Genomic DNA, 22,652 nt, shown 5'->3' on the forward strand with positions numbered 1-22,652 from the left:
TTCGAAAGACGTGTTTGACATGACACAGAATAATTTCTTTGTTCGAGTACAGCTTGAAAAGTTAAACTTTTTCGCCATCTTCGTAAAAAATATACAAATACTCATTTCTCTATCCACATGGGTACAATGTGTGAAGCCCATTTCTGGTGTCCCCCGCTGTGATATTGCTGGAACAACGCTAAAAGCGGCGTAAAACCATACTCACTCACTCATTTCTCAATCTGGAAAAAGGAATAAGGTCGGGGGTAGATATAAAAACAAGAAGTAATACGTTGTTGTCATACACCAGCGACTTTCTATGAGTGAGTGAGTTTAGTTTTACGCCACACTCAGCAATATTCCAGCTGTATGGTGGCGGTCTGTAAATAATCGAGTCCAAAAAAAGAAACATACAACTTTATTGATGACAACTTCTTCTTAATTGCATAAAACGAGGTTTCGATGTAGATTGTTACACCGTCATGAAGCTAAACGGGGTCGACTAAAACCATTAACGGTTGTAAGAATGATAACAGTATAAGAATCTACATCGAAACGTTGCTCTAGGCAATAAAGAAGCTGTCATCAATAAAGTTGCATGTTTCCTTTTTGACTCAACAACTTCAAGAATGCCGATCAAATAAAGAGTCTGGACCAGACAATCCAGTCACCAATAGCATGAGCATCGATCTACGCAACTGGGATACGATGATAAGCCAAGTCAGCGAGCGTGACCACCCGATCATGTAAGTCGCCTCTTACGACAAGCATGGGTTACTGAAGATCAGTTCTTCACGGGTCGACTTTCTATGAATGTAACATGCAGATTTTGACACAAAGGCATCATATTGGTGTAAACGTTCGGATTTTATTGGATTGAACAAGTACAAAAACACGATTTACAAACAATGTATATATAAACAGAATGTTGCGAATATCACAGGATCACTTTTTTCATTAATATCAGATCTGTGCTGGCCCATGCGAGGTAAGATTCCTAAAGGAACATGTTGGCCTTCAACATCCAATTCCCCACGACTGCAGGTCCCACAAGTGTTACGATAAACGCAGGTAGCTGTTTCGCCATCCGCAATTCTAGGTGTCCGTTGTACAGAGGTAAAGATTGACGCACGACAATACGCACGGTAGTAAACTGGTAAATTACGGCGGAGAACAAGACGGTGACGTTGGTGTACTCGTCACCGCGTCACGTCCCACGAGCACACCTCTGGGTGTCCATGTCTTCAGTGAATGAGTGAGTGAGTATGGTTTTACGCTGCTTTTAGCAATATTCCAGCAATATCACGACGGGGGACACCAGAAATGGGCTTCACACATTGTACCCATGTGGGGAATCGAACCCGGGGCTTTGGCGTGAGGAGCGAACGTTTATGTGTTCGCTAAGCAGTAGACAGTAGAGTCGGGTACCAAAGTAGACCTTGGATGACTGGGCCTAGATCTTCGAAGCTCTCTTAGCGCTAAGATAGTCGTAAGTCCCATACGTTAACATTAACTTACGACTATCTTAGCGCTAAGAGAGCTTCGAAAATCTAGGCCCTGGTCTACAAAAGGTTGTCGGGTGTAAAGTGACGCAGATATCTATATATAGTGTATGGGGGAAGTAAAATATGTTTAAAAAATATATATTTTCTGTAGACATAATTGATGTGCCACCCCACCACCCAATCCGCGAGTCGGTAATAGATAACACATGTCTGTCTGCTACTGGATGAAATGAACCAATGGGAATCGCACTGAGATAACTGTGTTACCTATCACCAATTTCTGAAGAAGGGAGTGAGTTATTAAGAACCACTCTATGTCTTCAACTAAATGTCTTCGACATCTGAGGATTGTAGAGTTTTGATATCACTATGACGATTCATTCTCTTGACGACAGCTTTTGTACATGGAATTGCTTGAGGTATATCCATATTTGGCACAAATGTAAATAGCATCAAGATAGATCACGTGACCACATCTTCATCACTGTCTGGGTCTTCCGGGTCATCTGTCACGTGTTCCCGAGGGCTGCTGAGGTCTGCTTCCATATCTATTTAAAAATAACAAGAGAATTCCTCCAAACCATCGAATAAAGAACATTGGAACACATAATAGTTATAAATCATTACTACGATCTCCAGACGTTCCCTTGGCGTTAGCAGGAGGTTTCGACTACACGGGGGCGGTAGGGATTGCTCGTCACACCGAAGACCTGGGTTCGATTCCCCACATGGATACAAGGTGTGAAGTCCATTTCCGCCGTGCTATTGGTGGCATATTGCTAAAACCGGCGTAAAACTAAATTCACTCATTCGACTACACAGTAACAACAGCAAATCTGAAAACATTACCTTCAAATACAAAATGCCCCTCTTTTAATTTCGCTCGTTACACTTTTACATGTATTGTCTGAAGCTTATCCAGTTACTTCTAATAGATTTCACAAAAATAGAGTGAGTGAGTTTAGTTTTAAGCCGCACACAGCAATAATCAAGCTATGGCGGCGGTCTGTAAATAATCGAGTCTGGAGCAGACAATCCAGTGATGAACAGCATGAGCATTCATCTACACAACTGGGATACGATGACATGTGTCAACCAAGTCAGCGAACATGACCACCCGATCCCGTTAGTCGCCTCTTACGACAAGCATGGGCTACTGAAGATCAATATTCTAACCAGGATCTTCACGGGTCTAAAGGGTAAGCAAAAGCAATGCGTGACAACTGTATCATTCGGGTGGTACGTACCTACGTATACCAACACAACAGGGCAACATTTATTTTTTTAAGGACAATATGCTTACACTCATTTCCATATGGGTTGGGTAGTTGTCCCGTGCCATCTGCCTCACCCCCAGCCGGGATATCCGTACCGTGCAGCGTCCACAACACGGGGTGCGGGGTCGTGTTAAAGTAACCAAGGAGGGTACGGCCGTCACGTGACAAAAATATCTCTCGAGGCTGAAAAAACATATCATGATCATATATACTTGCACAGTTCATTTATAAGGAATCGGATACAGTGTCAGCCATAAGGTACTTCCATGTGTCCACTTGGGAGTGATGACGAGACACTCACTTAGGTTTTCATTAAGAAAACTATCAAGCCACGGGTAGCTTGGTGTGTCCGCAAACCAGATCGAGGAGAATACAGATGCAATTGCATAACAATGTCACATGTATTTTGAAAACATCGTTCCGTTCACATTTCGAGCATGTTATTTAGCGTAGTATGGTTGAAATCAGATTTATACATCCTTGTCTTAGATGAGGTTATTTTATCAATTTGGGCGTCTACGCCAGTATAGAACCACCACCTACCCGTATATCCGGGGTAAATGAAGCCATACATTTTACTGGTGATGTCTGCCAAAGTTTCACAGTATTGTCGTCGATGTCGTTGTTGAAGGTGGTGAAGTAGGGACTGTCGTAGCGGCAACAGATACGTGACGTGCCTTGTCGACTGTGTACAGAGTCTAACTGGTCTCCTGACAATACATAATCAAGTGTCGTGGATCGGCGTTCCTCTTTACTGTAGTGAGTGAGTATGGTTTTACGTCGCTTTTAGCAATATTCCAGCAATATCACGGCGGGGGACACCAGAAATGGGCTTCACACATTGTACCCATGTGGGGAATCGAAGCCTGGTGTTCGACGTGACGTGCGAACGCTTTAACCATTAGGCTACCCCACCGCCTCCTTTACTGTACATTATATTGTAGGCTTTACCATAATCCCTACACGTGCATGCCTTCAGGATCTGAGGTGTGTGATACCGATGTATTAAAGGCACTATTTCATACCACACTTCTCAACAAAAACAAAAATGCTTTCGCTCTATAATACTATCTATCAGCCCCAGGGAAGCTGCCATATAATTTATTCCATTTAAAAAAAAAATACGTAATTAGAATACAATAGTAAATTAAAATGTTCGAATGAATTAATGTAACGTTGCATTAAATCGACTCTCGCGCGCTCTACCGGCCGAAATTTATTGTCCCTTGCAGCGCTCTTTACGAATATCCTACAAGGCAACTTGTGATTGAAACCAGTTCGGCAAACACCGACAACACCGCGTGCGACAGTTTTCGATGTACAGAGCAAATGTTTACATTCCATGTATGGAAAGTGTTCTCTGTTTGGAAGCTGTTCGCCTGAAAGTTTCAATTATCGATTTCAGGCATATGGATAGTAAGCCTAAGTGCCCCAATATATATATAATACAGGCCAAAATATTGCCTTTAAAAGTAGGTGGTATGACCGACTATGTCAACGTCCCTGACAAGCGTCCCTTTCTGTCATCTGCCCACATTACACAGAAGCAACTGACATTCATGTTAAAATGGTGAAAATCCCATGTATGGGCATATGACTTACCTGTAGAAATGCTGAACACGTGTAGGTACGCGTCGGTGACAACGACAGCAGTGTCATCGGCCACAACATCGAATCTCCGCACCGGACCTTCACTCTGTTGAGTGCGCAGACGACAGTGCTCAGTCTCTGAAATATAACCACAGTTCAGTTAAAGGTAACACCGTTTTCTCTTATCTTATTACACATTTTAAACAGTGTGAGCGAATTAGTTTTACGCCGCTTTTAGCAACATTCTAGCAATGTCACGGGACGCCAGAAATAGGCTTCACATATTATCATGCACGTTTATGCAAACAGTATAGCTGATGACAAATTAACACTTGCGTTTCAGACAACACACACACTAAAATATGTCATAATGAGTAAATATCTGGAAAACGTACTTTTTGTCATGTTCCACACAACGACAGAGTGTTTATCTTCTACATCCGGTCTGAACAGCATGAAGTTATCTGACGTCATTCTGGCATCAACCACGTTCTTCAGAGACACAGCGGTTGTGTTGACAGAATACAGGTAACAACACGTCTTTGTGTTGAACACAAGTATCGGGCCTTTAGTTGTGCTGGCAAGTAACGTTTCCTCGTCAGTACTGAGCTGTAACAATCAACACCAAAACCTGACAAAATATCTCTTGGGACAAAATACATAGAGAATTTCACCTGATTTTCTTTTGATATCAAATTTATCATCCAAAACTGTCTTCCACAGGAGATATTGCTTGTGTGAGATCAAATGATATCTCCTAGTAGATATCGCTTTGACAGTAGATTTTGTACAATACCCTGACAATGCTATGACGTCATGTACTTGATGACGCCACAATGCTATGACATCGCTTCACTGCAAGCCTAATGGCAGTACTGTGTTCGGAGATGTTCAGTTTTCATTGAAAACTAATGAAGGGTGATTTTGGATGATAAATAGAATCTCACCCTCGTGTCTTCTGATATCAATGATATCAACACGAGTTGATAAAGTTACAAATATCCGAGGCTTGCCGATATATCCCCACGACTAAATAAAAGTGGGAAAACTCCGAGCACGAGTTGATGAAAGTGGGTTTTTTTATATCAAAAGACACGAGGGTGAGATTCTATTTATCATCCAATATCATACTTAATTTGTCGTTCAAGAGAAATTGAAAACGAAACGTCACTTGTAACAAGTCCATTTGAAGGCGTGCATATGAATGAGTGAGTGAGTTTAGTTTTACGCCGCTTTTAGCAATATTCCAGCAATATCACGGCGGGGGACACCAGAAATGGGCTTCACACATTGTACCCATTTGGGAAAATCGAACCCGGGTCTTCGGCGTAACGAGCGAACGCTTTAACCACTAGGCTACCCCACCACCCAGACGTGCATATGAATACATCCAAGTAAACAAGAGTGAATGGAAAAGGGAACGAGTTACGCCATTGCATCATAAGAAAACAAGCACATAAAAAGTAGTGCTAATATTTACTGCTTTAAATTCTGCAATGCATACATTTCACCATTTCTTGGTGGCATTGTAAGTAAACCTTTATGTCGTTAGAACAAATCATGAACAAAAATAACTGTCAAAAATGAGTTGATTGCGGTGGTCATCTTTGTTTACAGCTAAGAAGATGAAAGTAGTCCAAAAATATTGACCAATCAGCAATTAGCTCAAAACGTACTAAAACGACATATCCGGGGAGATATCTCTTGATCTTCTACAAGCGACATCTACTCTGGAAACCTGTGTTGGATGATAAAGTTCTTTGTATACATTTCTCGAGGGTGTCAGTGTCGCAATTTGGTAAATTGGGCAATGGTCATTTTGGTCACCGTACCTGCAGCCCCGATATTCGCTCTGACTGACCCGCCTTCATCACTGACGTCACACGACCCGTCGCCAAGGAATAAACTTTGATGTTCCGCCGTGCTTTTGTTGGTGTCACAGCTGAAACACAGTCAGTGAGTCCTTCATTTTTGCTTTCATTCCTGCCCTCCTGAAGAAAACTGATTCCTTCTTTAGTTCGTATGACAAGATGTTATGGGTTAACTGGTACTTTCACAAACCTTTGTCATATCCAATCACTCGGATGTCGTTCGGCGAGGTAGCCATTTTTTGGTAAAAAACCTTGTAACTGTTTGGTGAAGGTCAATGTCACAAGGTCAAGGATATTCGTAGTTCTGTCCCATGAGCCAACAAGTATTGTGCGATCGCCGTACGGAACGATCAGCTGATCTGACTTTTGCTGAGGAGAGAAAAAATAAAACATAATGGTTCTTGATTACTTTTTCTGAACTGACAAACGTGTTAAGAATTATAATCTAGCCAGTAAAAATAATTTCAAACCATTATCACCATCACTGTGGACACAGAAAATGGGCGCCACACATTGTAATCGTTTTAGGGATCGATCCCGGGCCTTCGTGGTGACAAGCAAACGCTTTAATCACCAGTCTACTCAAGAACCAATGGTCGTAACACACGTCTGGGTTTTTTTCCACATCCGGTTATAGGTACGCATGCGCAGCGACTTTAATTACAAGGATGGTAACATGGCAATATCCCGGAAGTGTGTCTTTGGTGACACAAATATTCAGACAAAATCGCAAATGAGGCAGCTACTTGATTCCATTTGATACAGAAGACCATGATGATATGTTAAGTGTTGTCCACTAACAGCCTCAAGTCGTTTCTATAGACAGAAGACCAGTCAAAAAAAGTATGCCTACCAGTTTGACCTGTCGAAGAATGGTCGCCGTTGTGACGTCATACACCCGGATGTACTCCTTGGACACGCCCCTTTGTTGGAATGACCCATGAAGCAGGAGGAACCGAGGGCTGTCCATGGTGTACATGGATCTGAAACAAGGGAGATAATACGTCCTATAGTGGCCGTGGTGGTTTAGTGTCGCCATTAACACTTTTTCACTTACATGATGCTGGAAGACAACCAGTGATGTCCGTCTCAGACATTTGCCAGTTTGAGGACCCCAATGAGCACGGGATATCACTGGAATAATTCTGGAACGACCTAAAACCTTACTCATTCACTCATTCTATGATACTTCCCTTAGGGAGGGATCAGTATCAACAATATAATAATGATGCCTTATTCGTGTACGTTCAGAACTTGCCTTTTCAGCTCGTTTGCTAAATAGCACGTGACATATTGAATGAAATTCACAATGCCATGGGACTCAACCCCAAAAAGTACTAGAATCTGTACTTTACAAAGAAAGTGTAATCCCAAATATAACATATGCTACATATTGAATTGGTTCCTAACTTATAAATACCTCAATGGTGTTTGGCTGATTAGAATGTTCCCCTGGCGCTTTTCATGTAAGTGTCCTCAGAAAAGGATCCATTCTTCAGGAATATATTGTAGATCGAAGGCCCAAATTTCCAACAAAACACAGACCACTTAGGTGCTTCGAATACGGTCGGTAGATTCTTTTTTTAAATGAACATTCATAATCTGAATCTAGTAGTGTCGTGTGATTTACGTTTACGCTTCTTTTAGCAATATTCCAGGAACAGAGCAGGGAAGATTAGCCAGAAGTCCCCACGTGGGGAATCGAACCCGTGATTTCGGCGTGACGAGCGAATGCTTTAACCATTAGGTTACTCCACCGCCCTCTGATCGTCGTACCCTACGGAGCGTAAAGACTTACTTCAGGACAAAGTACTCTGATGATGGGGCGCCACTTGTGGCGTCAGTTTTCATGGGCTGTTGTTCTGCTAGCAGAGCTCCCAGGCCCTCAGAGTCCTCTCGGGTCAGGTCCCAGATCCTCAGCATCAGGTCAGTGGTGGCCGTGACGAAGATGCGCATGTCCACCGTCAACGCGTTGACGACTGACCTATGGATATGCTGCAGAACGATATGGCGTTCTGACTTTTGAAGGTCCCAAATGACCACGTTGTTCCAGTTGGAGGAGATTAGGTAGTTGCCGTCGGGGGTGGCGTGGAGGAACGGAGACATACGGTCGTGCTTCACTCCTAAAGGGTCGGGACAATATGTGATGATTACACTTCACGTTCTGACTGCGGACATCTCGTCACATCTCGCGTGTGACAACGAGATTAAGCAAGACATGAGCGTGAATTGAAATATACAAGCTTATGACAGATTTCTTCTTACAGGCACAATTTCAAACCACACGTCTCAAAAAAATAATAATAATATTTTATGCATTTCGCACAATCATACTAACTATCAGCCCTCAGGGAAGCTACCAATTAATTTATTCAGCCAAAAATTACATATTTAGATTACAATATTATATTAAAAAGTTCGAATGAATTAATTCAAAGTTGCATTAAAACGACTCTCGAGCCCTCTACCGGCCGAACATGATTTCAAGCAAACCCCATAGAGTTATGTCCCTTGGAGCGCTCTCTACGAATATCCCGTAACTTCTTTGGAGACAGAACTCAGTCTAGTGAATTCAGCCGCTGAAGCAACACCGGCACTCACCTACACGTGTTCAGCATTTACACAATTAGGTCAGATGCCTATACACTGGATTTCACCAAATGTGGCACCGCTCGTTAATTTCAACATGAATGGCGGACGGGAGAAGCTGACGCTGGTCAGGGACATTGACTTCGCCAGTGAAATTGGTTGACACATGACATCGTATCTCCATTGCGTAAATTGCTGCTCATGATCTTATCTCAGGAATGTCCAGACTCGATTATCTACAGACTGTCGTCATATTGCTGAGTGCGGCGTTAAGCACAACAAAAACTCAAAAACTATAAACTATCAACTTCACCGAATACATTTATGGTTGATGGACGAACAACGTGTATTAATAGAAATTGTTTTAAAACAAAAGAGACGGTGGGTTGACTCACCGGGCAGAGTACGAACTAAATCACCATTGTGGATACCAAAGAACATATGATGACGAGACAGTCCCCCCACCGATAATCACGTGTTTCCGGTCCGCTGAGAACGCTGCACAACTGATAATGTCCTGCATATTCCCCATGGATACTGGTAACGCTATCACTGTTGACAGGAAGGATGAATCCTTGACGTTGAAGATGAACATCTTGTTTCCATGGTTACCTTCAGATACTGCCACAAACTCCTCGCTTCCTGGGAAAATATCAGCGTTTATGTGTCAATCTAAAGTATCTGAATTATACATACTGGATTGCTAAAAATCTGTCACGATATGCAGAAATTCTGTCACCTTCAGGAAAAGTCGGAATTTGACATTCAGAAATTACAGGTTGAAATACATAATGCAAGTTGGCATGTATTTTTTGTCAATTGTCTGTTGTCTTGAATTGTTGTTTTATATACAATTTACACATATCAACAGACTGCATAATTTATTTATTTACACTGTTTCTCTGAGTTGTTCTAACGATGCACATAGTGAAGTCTCATATGACAGCATCAGGAACATCGAGGGCATCCATGGAACTCCACTCAAATTGTTTCATTGCTAAGAAACTTATATATTTGAATGTTAGGTGGTGAATTCACTGATTATCCCATTCCGATGCCTCTGTTATGCGGCAGATGCCCTATTATTCTCAAAGTTTAAGATGATGTTTGGTAATTTATCTATTTCCCGGTATTCTGTAGAATGTTTGCAAATATTTTCTTCAACCTTTAGTCTTGCTCATTAAGCGCTTAATCCCTGTACTAAAATATACCTTCTCTATGCCCCGCTCCTAAAATAGCCTCCGTCAAAGGATCGATGTGCACTCAAAGTATATTCTCAGCTCCCTGGGGTGTACACAACGTAACCTTCTCGTTTGTCGCCCAAAGCTATGCCAAATGCATTTGCATAAAAAGTCCACACTACCCAAGACAAAGGCAAACATAATGGTACACTGAGAAGTGTACATTTGGACACTTATTGTATGCATGATTCAGAAAGACGATAACAGTTGGACTCTTTTGTTACAAACCTGCCACAACAGATGAACTTCCCATGCTCTCATCGTCCTGTACATGCGCATTAGACGATGTTCCCAGAAACGCCCCATCAGCAGCTGAATATGTCTGAACGTTCTTCCCGAGAAACACAAACATGGCGGTCCTGTCCTTTCCAGCAAGACAGAACCCCGAGTTGGCCATGTAGTTGGAGAGAGTGTAAGCTTCCACTCCCGACTGGAGGTCGAATGCCCGGATGTTGTTGCTGGTGACAACGACGACGAGAGTATCCGCACAGGCTGTGAAGACCCTGCTAGACCCAGGGCCTATGTCGTCTATGGAGCGGAGCAGTTTGCCGGTCCTGACATCCCACGTTTTCACGGAGTTGTCCATTCCACCTGTGAGGACAGCGAACAATGGCGCTTTACGGCTTCCCGAGACAAGGGAGATAACTGGTTGTAAAATTCCAAGTTCCATCCGGCGCAAATAGTCCTTTTCAGACCCACAGTCGCCCTAAAACCTACCTACCAGTTCCCCCACTTGCAGCACTAGGTAGGAATTTGGAATTTGGCAGGGACCAACGAGCTGTATACGTGTGAAAATCGCTGACGAGACAAAGATCCGGCTCATAAACATGGCAGCTGACCTTGGGACTCTAGTAGATTCAAGAATTGCAGAGCACGTGTACCATTAACTGAGCGTCTACAGATATTCGTAATATTTTTTCATGTTTTATAAAGATTCTCAAATGACTTGATACACTTCGCGAACTAGGAACCGTTTCATTACTATAAAGATCATCAGATTGTCTTGACTATTCGACACCATCTCATTTGAAGCATGTGCAAGTTATATGAAAGGAGGAATCTGATTGGTCTCTGGAAAAGACATAAAAAGGGACATAACTCATCTCATCCATACACACAAAGCGTTTCAACAAAGCTGCACTTACATGTGACTGCCACTGTACCGTCACTGGTGAGGTCAAGACCGGTGATCTCCTGGGTGTGTTCCGCTGGGGAGTGGAGAAGAGCCCCACCAGTCTGGGTCACTATACGCTTGGATGGGAGCAGGAAGGGTGAGGGTGAGGCGTAGCACTGAGCGACGAAATCCTCCAGACCCTGATAACAATAGAAACGGAGCCTCAGAGCTTGGCGTTATATCGCCATTTCACCAATGTTAAATATGATCCTATAACTCTATCACAAAGAAATACATCTAGTCTAGGAAAGTGCAAGATTGAAAGTATCTCCTGACGTATTTCTTGTCTTCTACCTTCCTATGTAGCCTTTCTGAACAGGCATCATGTATTTTAATGTATTTTCTTCAGAAATGTTCAAGGATCCGGTCACGTGTGTCCCATGCGATAACCGTCCTTAAACCAATGACGATATGTATATTTGCTCATATACTGAGTGGTTGAGTGAGTTTAGTTTTACGCCGCTTTTATCAATATTCCAAAATATCCCAGCTGGGGACAGCAGAAAAGTTGGCTTCACACATTGTGCACACCTTGGGAATCGAACCCAGGTCTTCGGCGTGACGAGCAAATAGGCTACCCTATCGCCCTTGTCCATATACACATGCTGTTTTTGGATGCGTGAATACTTATTTAATCTCTCTCACCAACTCTTACGTCGATCAATGTGTTGGCTCCTGGTTGCATATACAGACACTAACGTTGTATAGTTAGCTGATGTAAAAGTAGGAGTCTCGAATAAAGGAACGCTACTGACGTTTCTGTCCTTGATCCTGCTAATGAGCTGAGCCGGAAGTTCGTCAGGACTGGTGACCAGTGCACTCTGAGACAGGTGTATTGCTTCTGACAGCGTCTTGAGCGGTTGAATATCTGGAAAGCGGGAGGTGGCATCGAGGTAGTCGTCGGTCACTTGCCTGTAACGAACCAAAGAGATCAAACGCTATCAACTAAATCAGTCTGTGGTATTCTACTACAATACAGCCCATATTGAGTCTTTTTGGAAAGTCGTAACGCATTGAAAATCGGCTCTCTGCAGAGTTGTTTCCCATTTTTTGCTGTGAGGATGGTTTTACACAGCGTTTAGCAACATTTTCGCAATATCGAGGCGAAATCAGCTTCCGCAATAGGCTTGTCACTCTGTACCCGTGAGGGGTATCGAACCCGTTTCTCGACGTGACGAGGGAACGCTATAACCAGTATGCTACCCCATCGCCAAATTAAAACAATATATCTATATTTTCAAACATTCAACATTCCAAGACGGACAAAAGAAATGTTGACCAAACAGTCTCCACGCCCCAAAATATAGAAGAATATGAAAAGGAGTTGGACATGCTTACTGACTTGTGTTAAATCGACAAGGCAAAGCAGGAACCGTACTCACCTCAGGCCCTCGGACTTCAACTTGGCCGACACAAACTCCAGATTACACAAACATTCCTCCATGAGTAGCTCGCCCTGACCCGCCCTCTGGTGATGATACGTTAGGTTGTTTAACTTCCGGCGATTAAAATTCGTACCATACTTGACTGGCTGTGAGGTCACATGACGGTCAGCTTTTCCGGACTGACCTTTTGAATCTGTGTATGGTTTAGCGTTTCCTTGAGAAAAAAAACAAAATAATAATGTCTTTCAGGGTACGTAGGTCGTTAACTATTATAGTATTTGTTGTAAAAATATGTCAATTCTTGATTTAACATTAAAACAAACTGCATTTTATGATTGTGAAGCTGAAATTATTGAGTATGGTTTTACGCCGCTTTTAGCAATAGTCCAGTAACTTCCATGCGGTGGACACCAGAAATGGGCTTCACACATTGTTTCCATGTGGGGAATCGAACCTGGGTCTTCAGCGTGGCGAACAGATGCTTTATTAGGCTACCCTACCGCCCCGTGATGTTGAATGCATTACCGGTAAAACAAGACATGCACAAGAAACATCCGTCATCAGCCTGTCTTTAACCAACCGCTCTTCAGCAAATTTCTTCCTTGTAAATATAAAATAAAGGTGCAATAAAGGTGGATTCAAACGGTGCAGCCAGTGCAACCGGTCGTATGTTTATGATCATTTAAAAACTTACTTATACTGTTTGAAGTAAGTTTGGTGCAAAATTATCGCTTATTTGCAGTACCATTTGACCAAATTCCCGAGAAGAACTCTCCCAGAGCGCGATGCCTTTGAGCAACATCTTTAGCGTCTGAGCAATATCTGTCTAATGCCGCCTCGATGAACTGTCTGTGGTACCAGTAGAACACCCTCACGCTATCAGCTCCTCGGTCCACCAAGTACGGCCCAAGTTCGGCCTTGACCCTCACTAGGAGCAGAGGCGGAAGTCGTCTGATTGGCGGAGTCCAGTACATGTACACGTCATTCAGGACATCATCGTCACATGACAGGATGTCCTCCAACTCTGTCTCTGATAGGCCAGATCTGCCTAGGGAGAGGACGGACGTGTGTATAGAAACCGTAATGTATAGATTTATAACGTAATAACACAACAGCAATCAACATGACATACCATCACTATCCATATACGTAGATGACGACTGAAGTAATTCATAATGCCCGCTTGAGCCTATCGTATTCGTGAATAAGTGAGTTTAGTTTTACTCCGCACTCAGCAATATTCCAGCTATAAGGAGGCGGTCTGTAAATAATTGAGTCTAGCCCAGGCAATCCATCAGCATCGATCTACGCAATTGGGATACGATGACATGTGTCAACCAAGTCAGCGAGCCTGACCACCCGATCCCGTTAGTCGCCTTTTACGTCAAGCATGGGTTACTGAAGATCAATTGCCAGTGTACAGTAGGTATTTCACCATATAACTTGCCTACACATTACTACGAAAGTCAACTGATATTTCTTTTGTATAACTCAGCAATATTCCGGCCTTGTGACGGCGACATGTAAATTATCAAGTCTATGACAGATAATCCAGTGACTGATATTATGAGCACCGATCTACACCGGTGGGTTACAAAGATACACTAATGATGCAAATCCCCGAACCAGACACCAATACCACGTCTCGTCCTTACGACCAGCATAGGTTGGTAGGAACCTATTAGTCTCTGAATATATATAATGCTGATAGGGAGATTCAAAACCAGAACCAGGAAATCTAGACTTGCTTCATTTAGGACTTTAGCATTGCAGAAAGGGTTGGGCAGATCGAAAAATGTTGCGTTTCAGGGACTGTGAGACAGACTAGGAATCGTAAATTCTTGGTACAACTTGAACAAGAGACAGTTCTTGCAGTCTTATGAAATAAGGCAAGTCCCTCGTCTACTCACTTAGCGTAAGGTAGCCAAGTGCCCGCTCCACGAGGATCTTCCCATGCAGTTCTTCAATCCTCTGGAACAGAGTGTTGATGCATCCCCTGACGGTGTCCTGCAGGACGGTAGTGTCACTAGGGGAGTAGGACCGCCACTTAAGCGTCTGGTCAAAAGACAGTTTCAGAAACAGCGGCAGCGGGCACCTGTTGAAGGCCTCCTGTACCGTTTGTCTCTGACCAGGGGTCAACCTTCGTCCTGCTTGGTCAAGCCACGTGTCCACTATGCTGGTCACTTCAGGCAGCGCCAGTGTGGGGACTTCAGCATAGTTAGAGCTACTGGGGAACAGGGCCTGAAATATTTCAATAGGATTGTATATAGTTTGAACAATGATATTGACAGCAATCATCACCGAAAACTTTCGTAAATCCAGCATCTCGAAAACTTGTACCACTAAATCCAAAACAACACATAAATTAATGTATGTCTATAACACGCCATATACGGCCAAAAGAATGGTCAATGCGCAAAATTTTATTCATATCAATGGCTTTGTGGGCAGTTGAATGATATTCTCAGCTTCCTTCCGAACAGCTTCGTTAGCCACTAAAAGCAGGAGATGCAATGTTTTGGTTTGCCATAACGATATCGTGGGTAACCGAACCAATTTTAACAAACTGAACGGTGGTAAAACTAAAACAGAATCGGCCAATCAGAGAACAGCTCTGCAACACACACCCATTCGGTGCGGGTCTGATGTCGGCCATTTGTGCAAAGATGATTTCAAAGTGGCGCTATCGGTCAATATTATCAAACAGTGATAAACATTTCATATATATCATTTATTGGAATAGATTGTAAAATCACCCCAGAATAGTTAGATTTGCTAAATATAGAAAAAGCGATGCACGGCGAGTGGAGCTGTACCACGAAGCGTTTGGCTCTGTGTAAAGATATATAGGACAGTGCACTTCTGACACTCGTGAGGTTTTGAGATTTGAAAATCTTTAAGCAATGACACAAACCAGGTTGTATTGTACTCAATAAAAGCATCAAACCCTGTTTACTCACCTTTAATCGTGGTAGAATTTCATATTTTTCATCCGGGAGAGTTGATAAAACAATCTTAACATTAAGCGGAAGTTCTCGTGGTAACCATAGCAACTGCCTGGCATCACCGGAAGGGTCAAGCTGGTCCAGAGAATCCAAGAAGAGGACGAGCGGCGTCTCCGCTGTTTTTCTGGACAAGGCTGCCTTGAAGAACTCTCGCAGCTCCTTAATTGTCTGGTATACAGAGAATGACTGTGTTAGATTCAGACATACACGTGTTACACAGTAGGATGACAGACAATAATATTGTGGTGTACTTAAACTGTAAAAGGGCCCGATTGGGTGGCCTAAAGGTAATAGCATTAGTCGCCACGCTGAAGACCCACGTTCGATTCCTTAATTAGATGTGTGCAGCCAATTTCTGGTGCCACCTGTTTAGTTATTGCTATAGCTGCGCTTACCTCACTCACTGTAATGCAAAATGGATATTAACTAATTTGCTGATTGTTTTCAAGTTATTGGTGGGACACACAATGTCTTCGGATGGACAGAGTTTATAGCTCTAATTATATATTTTAGGTCAGTGGTATAAAAATGAATATTATTTACCTATAGCATCTATAATAATTATTATAATAATCGGAAATTGCATTATTTGTGTCACACATTCGACTTTTAAATATATATTCACCTGTTTCGAATTTGTGGTATCTACAAATGATATTACTGATATGAAACCATAGATTTATGATGTCAAGAGAATTAATATGATGTGTGACAACTAAATATATATTTTATTGATATCGGAATATCGATTTACATATACTAATAGAAGCTTAATCTAAATTCGAATTGCAAAACCAATACATAAAGACATGACTTCATGAATAGTGATTAAAATTATTCCAGAAGTGTAACCCATGCAGAGTCATGTCAAAAGGGACAGGATAGGCTGCTAGCTGTAGTTACCGGAGGCAGATCGGACGTATCGAATGTGTACAATTCCCCGAGCTGTGAGATGAGGCTGATGAGGAGGCTGCCGATGTTGGAGCTGTCCGGGGTCGTGCCGATGAACCTGCAGAAAATTAACTACAACTGCTGCATCCAAGACACATCATTATGCACATGATGTGGTATCTACATGTACAATGTGACCTTGCAGTTCATACCAACCCGTAGCAGCCGAGCTACGTAATCTAGGGATACAGCGTCTTGCCGAAGATCGGTGTCCGATCCCCAGCCACGTCATAGAGAAGCTGTCTGTTGTTTCTCTGCCTTCCGCACGGCATTAAGACGATCCAACAAGGACTTGTTGGCTGTGAGAGGTATATTTGTGATAAACAGAGCATGGTACCCCAGTGATAAGCCACTACTATTACAAGCAGACACACACAAACCGGGCGTATGCACGTACACATTTCGAATAAATTCAAACGCGACGTGAAACCCCATTTCATCGTACACATATAAAACACTGACATACCCCTGTCTGGTCTGTTACAGTGATCGCTTTCTCTTTGTATGACCAAGTAACAACCCTCCTTTTGAAGTCGTATCAGGTGACACATGAAAAACCCATAAGGCAATCGGATCCCGGTTAGATTTGATCTTCAGTAGCTCATGCTTGTCGTAAGAGGCGACTAACGGGATCGGGTGGTCAGGATCGCTCGATCCCAGTTGCGTAGATCGATGCTTATGCTGTTATTTGGTCCAGACTTGACTATTTACGGACCGCTGCTATACAGCAGGAATGTTACTCATTGCGGTTATACAGCCGGAATATTGCTGATTGCGGCTATACAGCAGGAATATTGCTGATTGCGGATGTACAGCAGGAATATTGCTGATTGCGGATGTACAGCAGGAATATTGCTGATTGCGGATGTACAGCAGGAATATTGCTGATTGCGGCTACACAGCAGGAATATTGTTGATTGCGGCTACACAGCAGGAATAATGCTGATTGCGGCTATACAGCAGGAATACTGCTGATTGCGGCTGTAAAGCAGGAATACTGCTGATTGCGGCTGCACAGCAGGAATACTGCTGATTGCGGCTGCACAGCAGGAATACTGCTGATTGCGGCTGTACAGCAGGAATACTGCTGATTGCGGCTGCACAGCAGGAATACTGCTGATTGCGGCTGCACAGCAGGAATACTGATGATTGCGGCTACACAACAGGAATACTGCTGATTGCGGCAACACAGCAGGAATACTGCTGATTGCGGCTACACAGCAGGAATACTGCTGATTGCGGCTGTACAGCAGGAATACTGCTGATTGCGGCTATACAACAAACAAACTAAGTAATGATATGTCACTCTTGGAAATAACTTGGTTTTATTTCCCAACAGCCTCAATTCCGGATATTTCGATGATAATATTTGGTACTATTAATGCACATTTAGACTTCCAGTCTCTTGCCGTGTATTACCTGGTAATAATTGCAGCTTTAGATTTCAGTGTTTCCCATGCACTGGTAGCTGCTGTTGCGATGATGGAGGTTTTGCCGCTACCGGAGGGGCCGTGGAGGATGAAGGGTTGACAACTTGAACCAATCAGATAGCTTCGGATTTCCTAAAATAGCAAAACCTCGTTTAATCGAAATCAACGGAACCCTCCAAAACATGTCCATCTGGTTCGAGTCAGTCTCTGTGCTGATAAAAGTGCCGCAAGTTCGCGGACTATGTCTTCATATTTCACCTGCAGTGATTTCTATCTTGACATGAGAAGGACTGTCTCCCAAGCTGACTCACCTTCATAGTTTAGTGTTCTCTACAGTCACACGCTGTCTCCCAAGCTGACTCACCTTCAGAGTTTAGTGTGCTCTACAGTCATACACTGTCTCCCAAGCTGACTCACCTGTAGAGTTTAGTGTGCTCTACAGTCACACACTGTTACCCTAGCTGACTCACCTTCAGAGTTAAGTGGGCTCTACAGTCACACACTGTTACCCTAGCTGACTCACCTTAAGAGTTTAGTGGGCTCTACAGTCACATACTGTCTCCCAAGCTGACTCACCTGTAGAGTTTAGTGTGCTCTACAGTCACACACTGCTACCCTAGATGACTCACCTTCAGAGTTTAGTGTGCTCTACAGTCACACACTGTCTCCCTAGCTGACTCACCTTCATAGTTTAGTGTGCTCTACAGTCACACACTGTCTCCCTAGCTGACTCACCTTCAGAGTTTAGTGTGCTCTACAGTCACACGCTGTTACCCAAGCTGACTCACCTTCAGAGTTTAGTGTGCTCTACAGTCACACGCTGTTACCCAAGCTGACTCACCTTCAGAGTTTAGTGGGCTCTACAGTCACACACTGTTACCCTAGCTCACTCACCTTCAGAATTTAGTGTGCTCTACAGTCACACACTGTTACCCTTGCTGACTCCCCTTCAGAGTTTAGTGTGCTCTACAGTCACACGCTGTTACCCTAGCTGACTCACCTTCAGAATTTAGTGTGCTCTACAGTCACACACTGTTACCCTAGCTGACTCACCTTCAGAGTTTAGTGTGCTCTACAGTCACACACTGTTACCCTAGCTGACTCACCTTCAGAGTTTAGTGTGTTCTACAGTCACACGCTGTTACCCTAGCTCACTCACCTTCAGAGTTTAGTTTGTTCTACAGTCACACGCTGTTACCCTAGCTCACTCACCTTCAGAGTTTAGTGTGCTCTACAGTCACACACTGTTACCCTAGCTCACTCACCTTCAGAGTTTAGTGTGCTCTACAGTCACACGCTGTTACCCTAGCTGACTCACCTTCAGAGTATATTGTGCTCTACAGTCACACGCTGTTACCCTAGCTGATTCACCTTCAGAGTATATTGTGCTCTACAGTCACACGCTGTTACCCTAGCTCACTCACCCGTAGAGTTTAGTGTGCTCTAAATGTGTGAGCATGTTTTGTGTTACAGTGGTATATTTTATCTTAGTTGGTACTGCTAGTTGAAGATGTATCTGTCTTCATGTACATAATACACATCTGTAAATATTGGTTATTTTAGCATACTTAGATGTGGTTGCCCTCACTAACAATACAACTGAAGCATGCGCCAGCAAAGCATATCAATCAATGTAAACCCAACCTTACAATAGCCAAAGCCCTGACCTGCCTCAGTCTTTTGTCTAGCTTATGTAATTATCACACAGTTTAAACTCAGTGGTTGACCTGCTAATTAAGTCCGTCTTAAGCACTCGAACAGTAAGCAGCCCCACACTACAGTGTAAAGGTTTTTAAAGGTATCTGGATATCAGGTCACCTCTGTATATTTCCAAGGACTGTACAGTACGAGAGACTGTTGGATCTTGCACACTTAGGTCCACACACCTGGGTTTTATGCATAAAAATGACGTTGGTGGAGTCGTCCCAACGTAATAAAGATGCCGTCAACTCTCTTTCTGGGTTTCATTACGGAAGAACCCCAAATTCCATTCTACTACATAAAGCAGTCAGACACTGTAACCCTCACCTGTAGAGTTTCTGCCCTGCCCTGGAACGCCCTACACTTCTCTTGGCAGAACAGCGTGTGCTGCACGACCTCCTCGAACACCGGGTTGCTGAGGTAGGTGTCCTGCCGAGCCTGTATGGCCTGGGTGATCATGCTGGACACCTTGAACTGGAAGTCTTCACACAGGCGGTCGATGTACTCCTCATGCTCCTTGACCACGCCGGGGTCAACACCTGTCCGGGCACAATGCAAACAAACACAATGCTACATCCCAGCCATCCTTGATAATCTCCAGGGTATACGTTACGATCACTCTCCACTATACCCTAGATGCATCCACGGAGCGATGATTTTATTACCTCCCTTTTCTGGCTTTTTATCCAGTCAGGTGCCTACGCTGGGAAGTTGAGCGTACCAATCACTACTCACTTTCGCGTCTTAAATTATCTAACCATTTAAACTTGGCAACACAATTGATGCAGAGGTACTCTGAAAGAAGTAGGAGTTCAAAATATTCTTTTTTTCAAGTTTCAGATCTGTGAATTTGTCTTTATTATTTCCCAAAAAATCTGACTGGCACTGTGAACAAACCTTTGCAACTGCGACCGCAATCTTTGTTGACACTGGCAAGCTCGGTTGTGACGGCGGCTTAGCTGATTGGCTACTGTGAGAATGCGGAGCCAGCCAGGGGAGGTAACAAAATCATCGCCCCAAGCCGTGGATGCATCCAGGGTATAGTGGAGAGTGATCGTAACGTATACCCTGGAGATTATCGAGGATGCATCCTAGCCGGATTGCGAGAACCATGCACGTCACACTGAGCACATCGTTAATAACGCATACACTGCACTACAAATGCGCACTGCGAGGAATAAGGATACTGTATGATGCTACTGTCTTACGAGTGACAATAACACCCCTTCCTGTACATCCGGGAGGACTGAACATTGATACTTTACTTTTGTATTACCCTGATAGCAAGTAATTCAGGTTTACATTCTTATACACCAAAACAGACAGAAAATTGAGTCATTTCATTCCTGTCACCCGGTTGTGAGGAACTGTCACTGTACATTTTAGAATTCCGGAGGGAGGGAATGTCATGTTTTACAACCCTACACAGCAGAATAGTTGACACGCTTTGGGTGTATGAAATTGGGGTCAAAATATTTTAAACGTCAAGACTGCAAGACATGAGCACATTTCGCTCTTATAAACGCCGAAAGATTATTAATATGTGTGTAAAATACAATAGCTGACAGTATATGAAGAAACGCTCATGCGAAAGCAACTGGTGACAGTAATTGTTTAGGAGAGGAGCATGGCTAACAGTATTTGTTTCTACGAGAACATGAGCAAGTTGGCGCAATATAAATGGACTAATTTTTAATTATTAATAATCATGTTTATGTGAGAAAAATGGATTACAGTATATGTTAATTTGAGAAGAGTTGATGACGTGTATGTGGAGAAAATGCGTATACCAAACAATTAGTGACAGTTAATGTTTGTGGAGACATACGTACACTTCAGAGGATGGACATTCCGATTAACGTTTACAGCAAAGGCAAATGTACTTAGGGACCGTTCATAATTTATGGCTTGGGTTGCTTGGGTGGGGTGGGGAGGGGTGTTGAAGATGATTTTTATGGAGAAGCATGTACTATGTGAATGAAGCCCCCTAAGATTTATGTACTAAATAAGTGACTCCCCCTGCATGGCATGTACAAAATCAATGACCCCCCCATCATTTCTAAGCATAAATTTAACATATTTTATTGTACAAATTGCCCCCTCCCCCTTCCCCAAATACGTGTGTACAAAATTACTGACCATCCCTAGCTCCCCAGAACAAAATAGGTGACCCCCCTTAAAATCATCATCACCCCTCTAGCCATAAATTATGAACGGTCCCTTATTGTACAGTTACATGTGACACCTTGTCGCATAGTGCACTTAACGTGGACGTGGACGGCGTCGTATTCAGTGTCGCAATATGACGAGGTAGTTTACCGTTAGGATGCCACGTGATGTTGTAGGAGAGGATGTTCTGGGCCGGCAGTTGTTTGGCTAGAGTTATGTCCCTTAGCTCGGAGAGCCGTTGTCTGGATTCGCGGTCACGTTCCTCGGGGCCAAGGCATTCTGAAACACAAGGGGGAATGGTTCAACGAAGCTGTCAGAGCTATCTACCATGCCCTCATCGTCGTGGACGTTTCGGTAAAACTCACTGGTACGGTATGATGCTTACATTATAGGACGAAAAATCGTATGATATGTACGGAGCTTCCAACCCCAAGAGAGAGAGTGAGTGAGTGTGTTTAGCTTTACGCCGCAATATCAGAGCAATACCACGGCGGGGGACACCAGAAATGGGCTTCACACATTGTACCCATGTGGAGAATCGAACCCGGGTCTTTGGCGTGACGAGCGGACGCTTTACCCTCTAGGCTACCCCACCGCCCCCCAACCCCAAGTGAGAAAGAACTTTAAACCAAAGCATTATTGCAAATTCCCCTCTCAGAAAAGTCACTGAAAAAGATGTACATGTATTCAGACTTATTAGCTTGATTTCAAATGTTAAAAATGTGCATGCTAAAGTTTGGCGTGAGATTTATCAGTTTTGTCGTGAGAGCGTGACATGAGTATTG

At 43.3% G+C, this 22,652-nt stretch overlaps 2 protein-coding genes across 2 annotated transcripts in view; both read right to left on the reverse strand.

Moving 5' to 3' along the window:
• Positions 1–1,826: 1,826 nt before the first annotated feature.
• On the reverse strand, positions 1,827–6,569 carry LOC124266070. The gene is made up of 7 exons (XM_046700886.1): positions 6,413–6,569; positions 6,184–6,293; positions 4,747–4,960; positions 4,364–4,489; positions 3,305–3,471; positions 2,788–2,944; positions 1,827–2,032 (listed from the first exon to the last, which is right to left on the reverse strand). Exons 1-7 carry the CDS (start codon positions 6,456–6,458, stop codon positions 1,947–1,949), a joined length of 906 nt encoding a protein of 301 aa, XP_046556842.1. The 5' UTR covers positions 6,459–6,569; the 3' UTR covers positions 1,827–1,946.
• Positions 6,570–8,257: 1,688 nt separating this feature from the next.
• LOC124266069 (NACHT and WD repeat domain-containing protein 2-like) overlaps positions 8,258–22,652 on the reverse strand; it is a 32,537-nt gene continuing 18,142 nt past the window's right edge. Inside the window, exons 7-19 of the mRNA XM_046700885.1 lie at positions 22,018–22,146; positions 20,026–20,237; positions 17,987–18,129; positions 16,520–16,625; positions 15,572–15,784; positions 14,522–14,852; positions 13,357–13,659; positions 12,609–12,825; positions 11,982–12,138; positions 11,198–11,366; positions 10,281–10,643; positions 9,207–9,453; positions 8,258–8,345 (exon numbers count right to left, since the gene is read on the reverse strand). Coding sequence (XP_046556841.1) covers positions 9,227–9,453; positions 10,281–10,643; positions 11,198–11,366; positions 11,982–12,138; positions 12,609–12,825; positions 13,357–13,659; positions 14,522–14,852; positions 15,572–15,784; positions 16,520–16,625; positions 17,987–18,129; positions 20,026–20,237; positions 22,018–22,146 — 2,570 coding nt within the window. The 3' untranslated portion in view covers positions 8,258–8,345; positions 9,207–9,226. The remainder of the gene's footprint in view (positions 8,346–9,206; positions 9,454–10,280; positions 10,644–11,197; positions 11,367–11,981; positions 12,139–12,608; positions 12,826–13,356; positions 13,660–14,521; positions 14,853–15,571; positions 15,785–16,519; positions 16,626–17,986; positions 18,130–20,025; positions 20,238–22,017; positions 22,147–22,652) is intronic.

The sequence above is a fragment of the Haliotis rubra genome, unplaced genomic scaffold (assembly GCF_003918875.1).
Source record: "Haliotis rubra isolate DU_JTF1 unplaced genomic scaffold, ASM391887v1 Scf123, whole genome shotgun sequence".
Taxonomy (NCBI): domain Eukaryota; kingdom Metazoa; phylum Mollusca; class Gastropoda; order Lepetellida; family Haliotidae; genus Haliotis; species Haliotis rubra.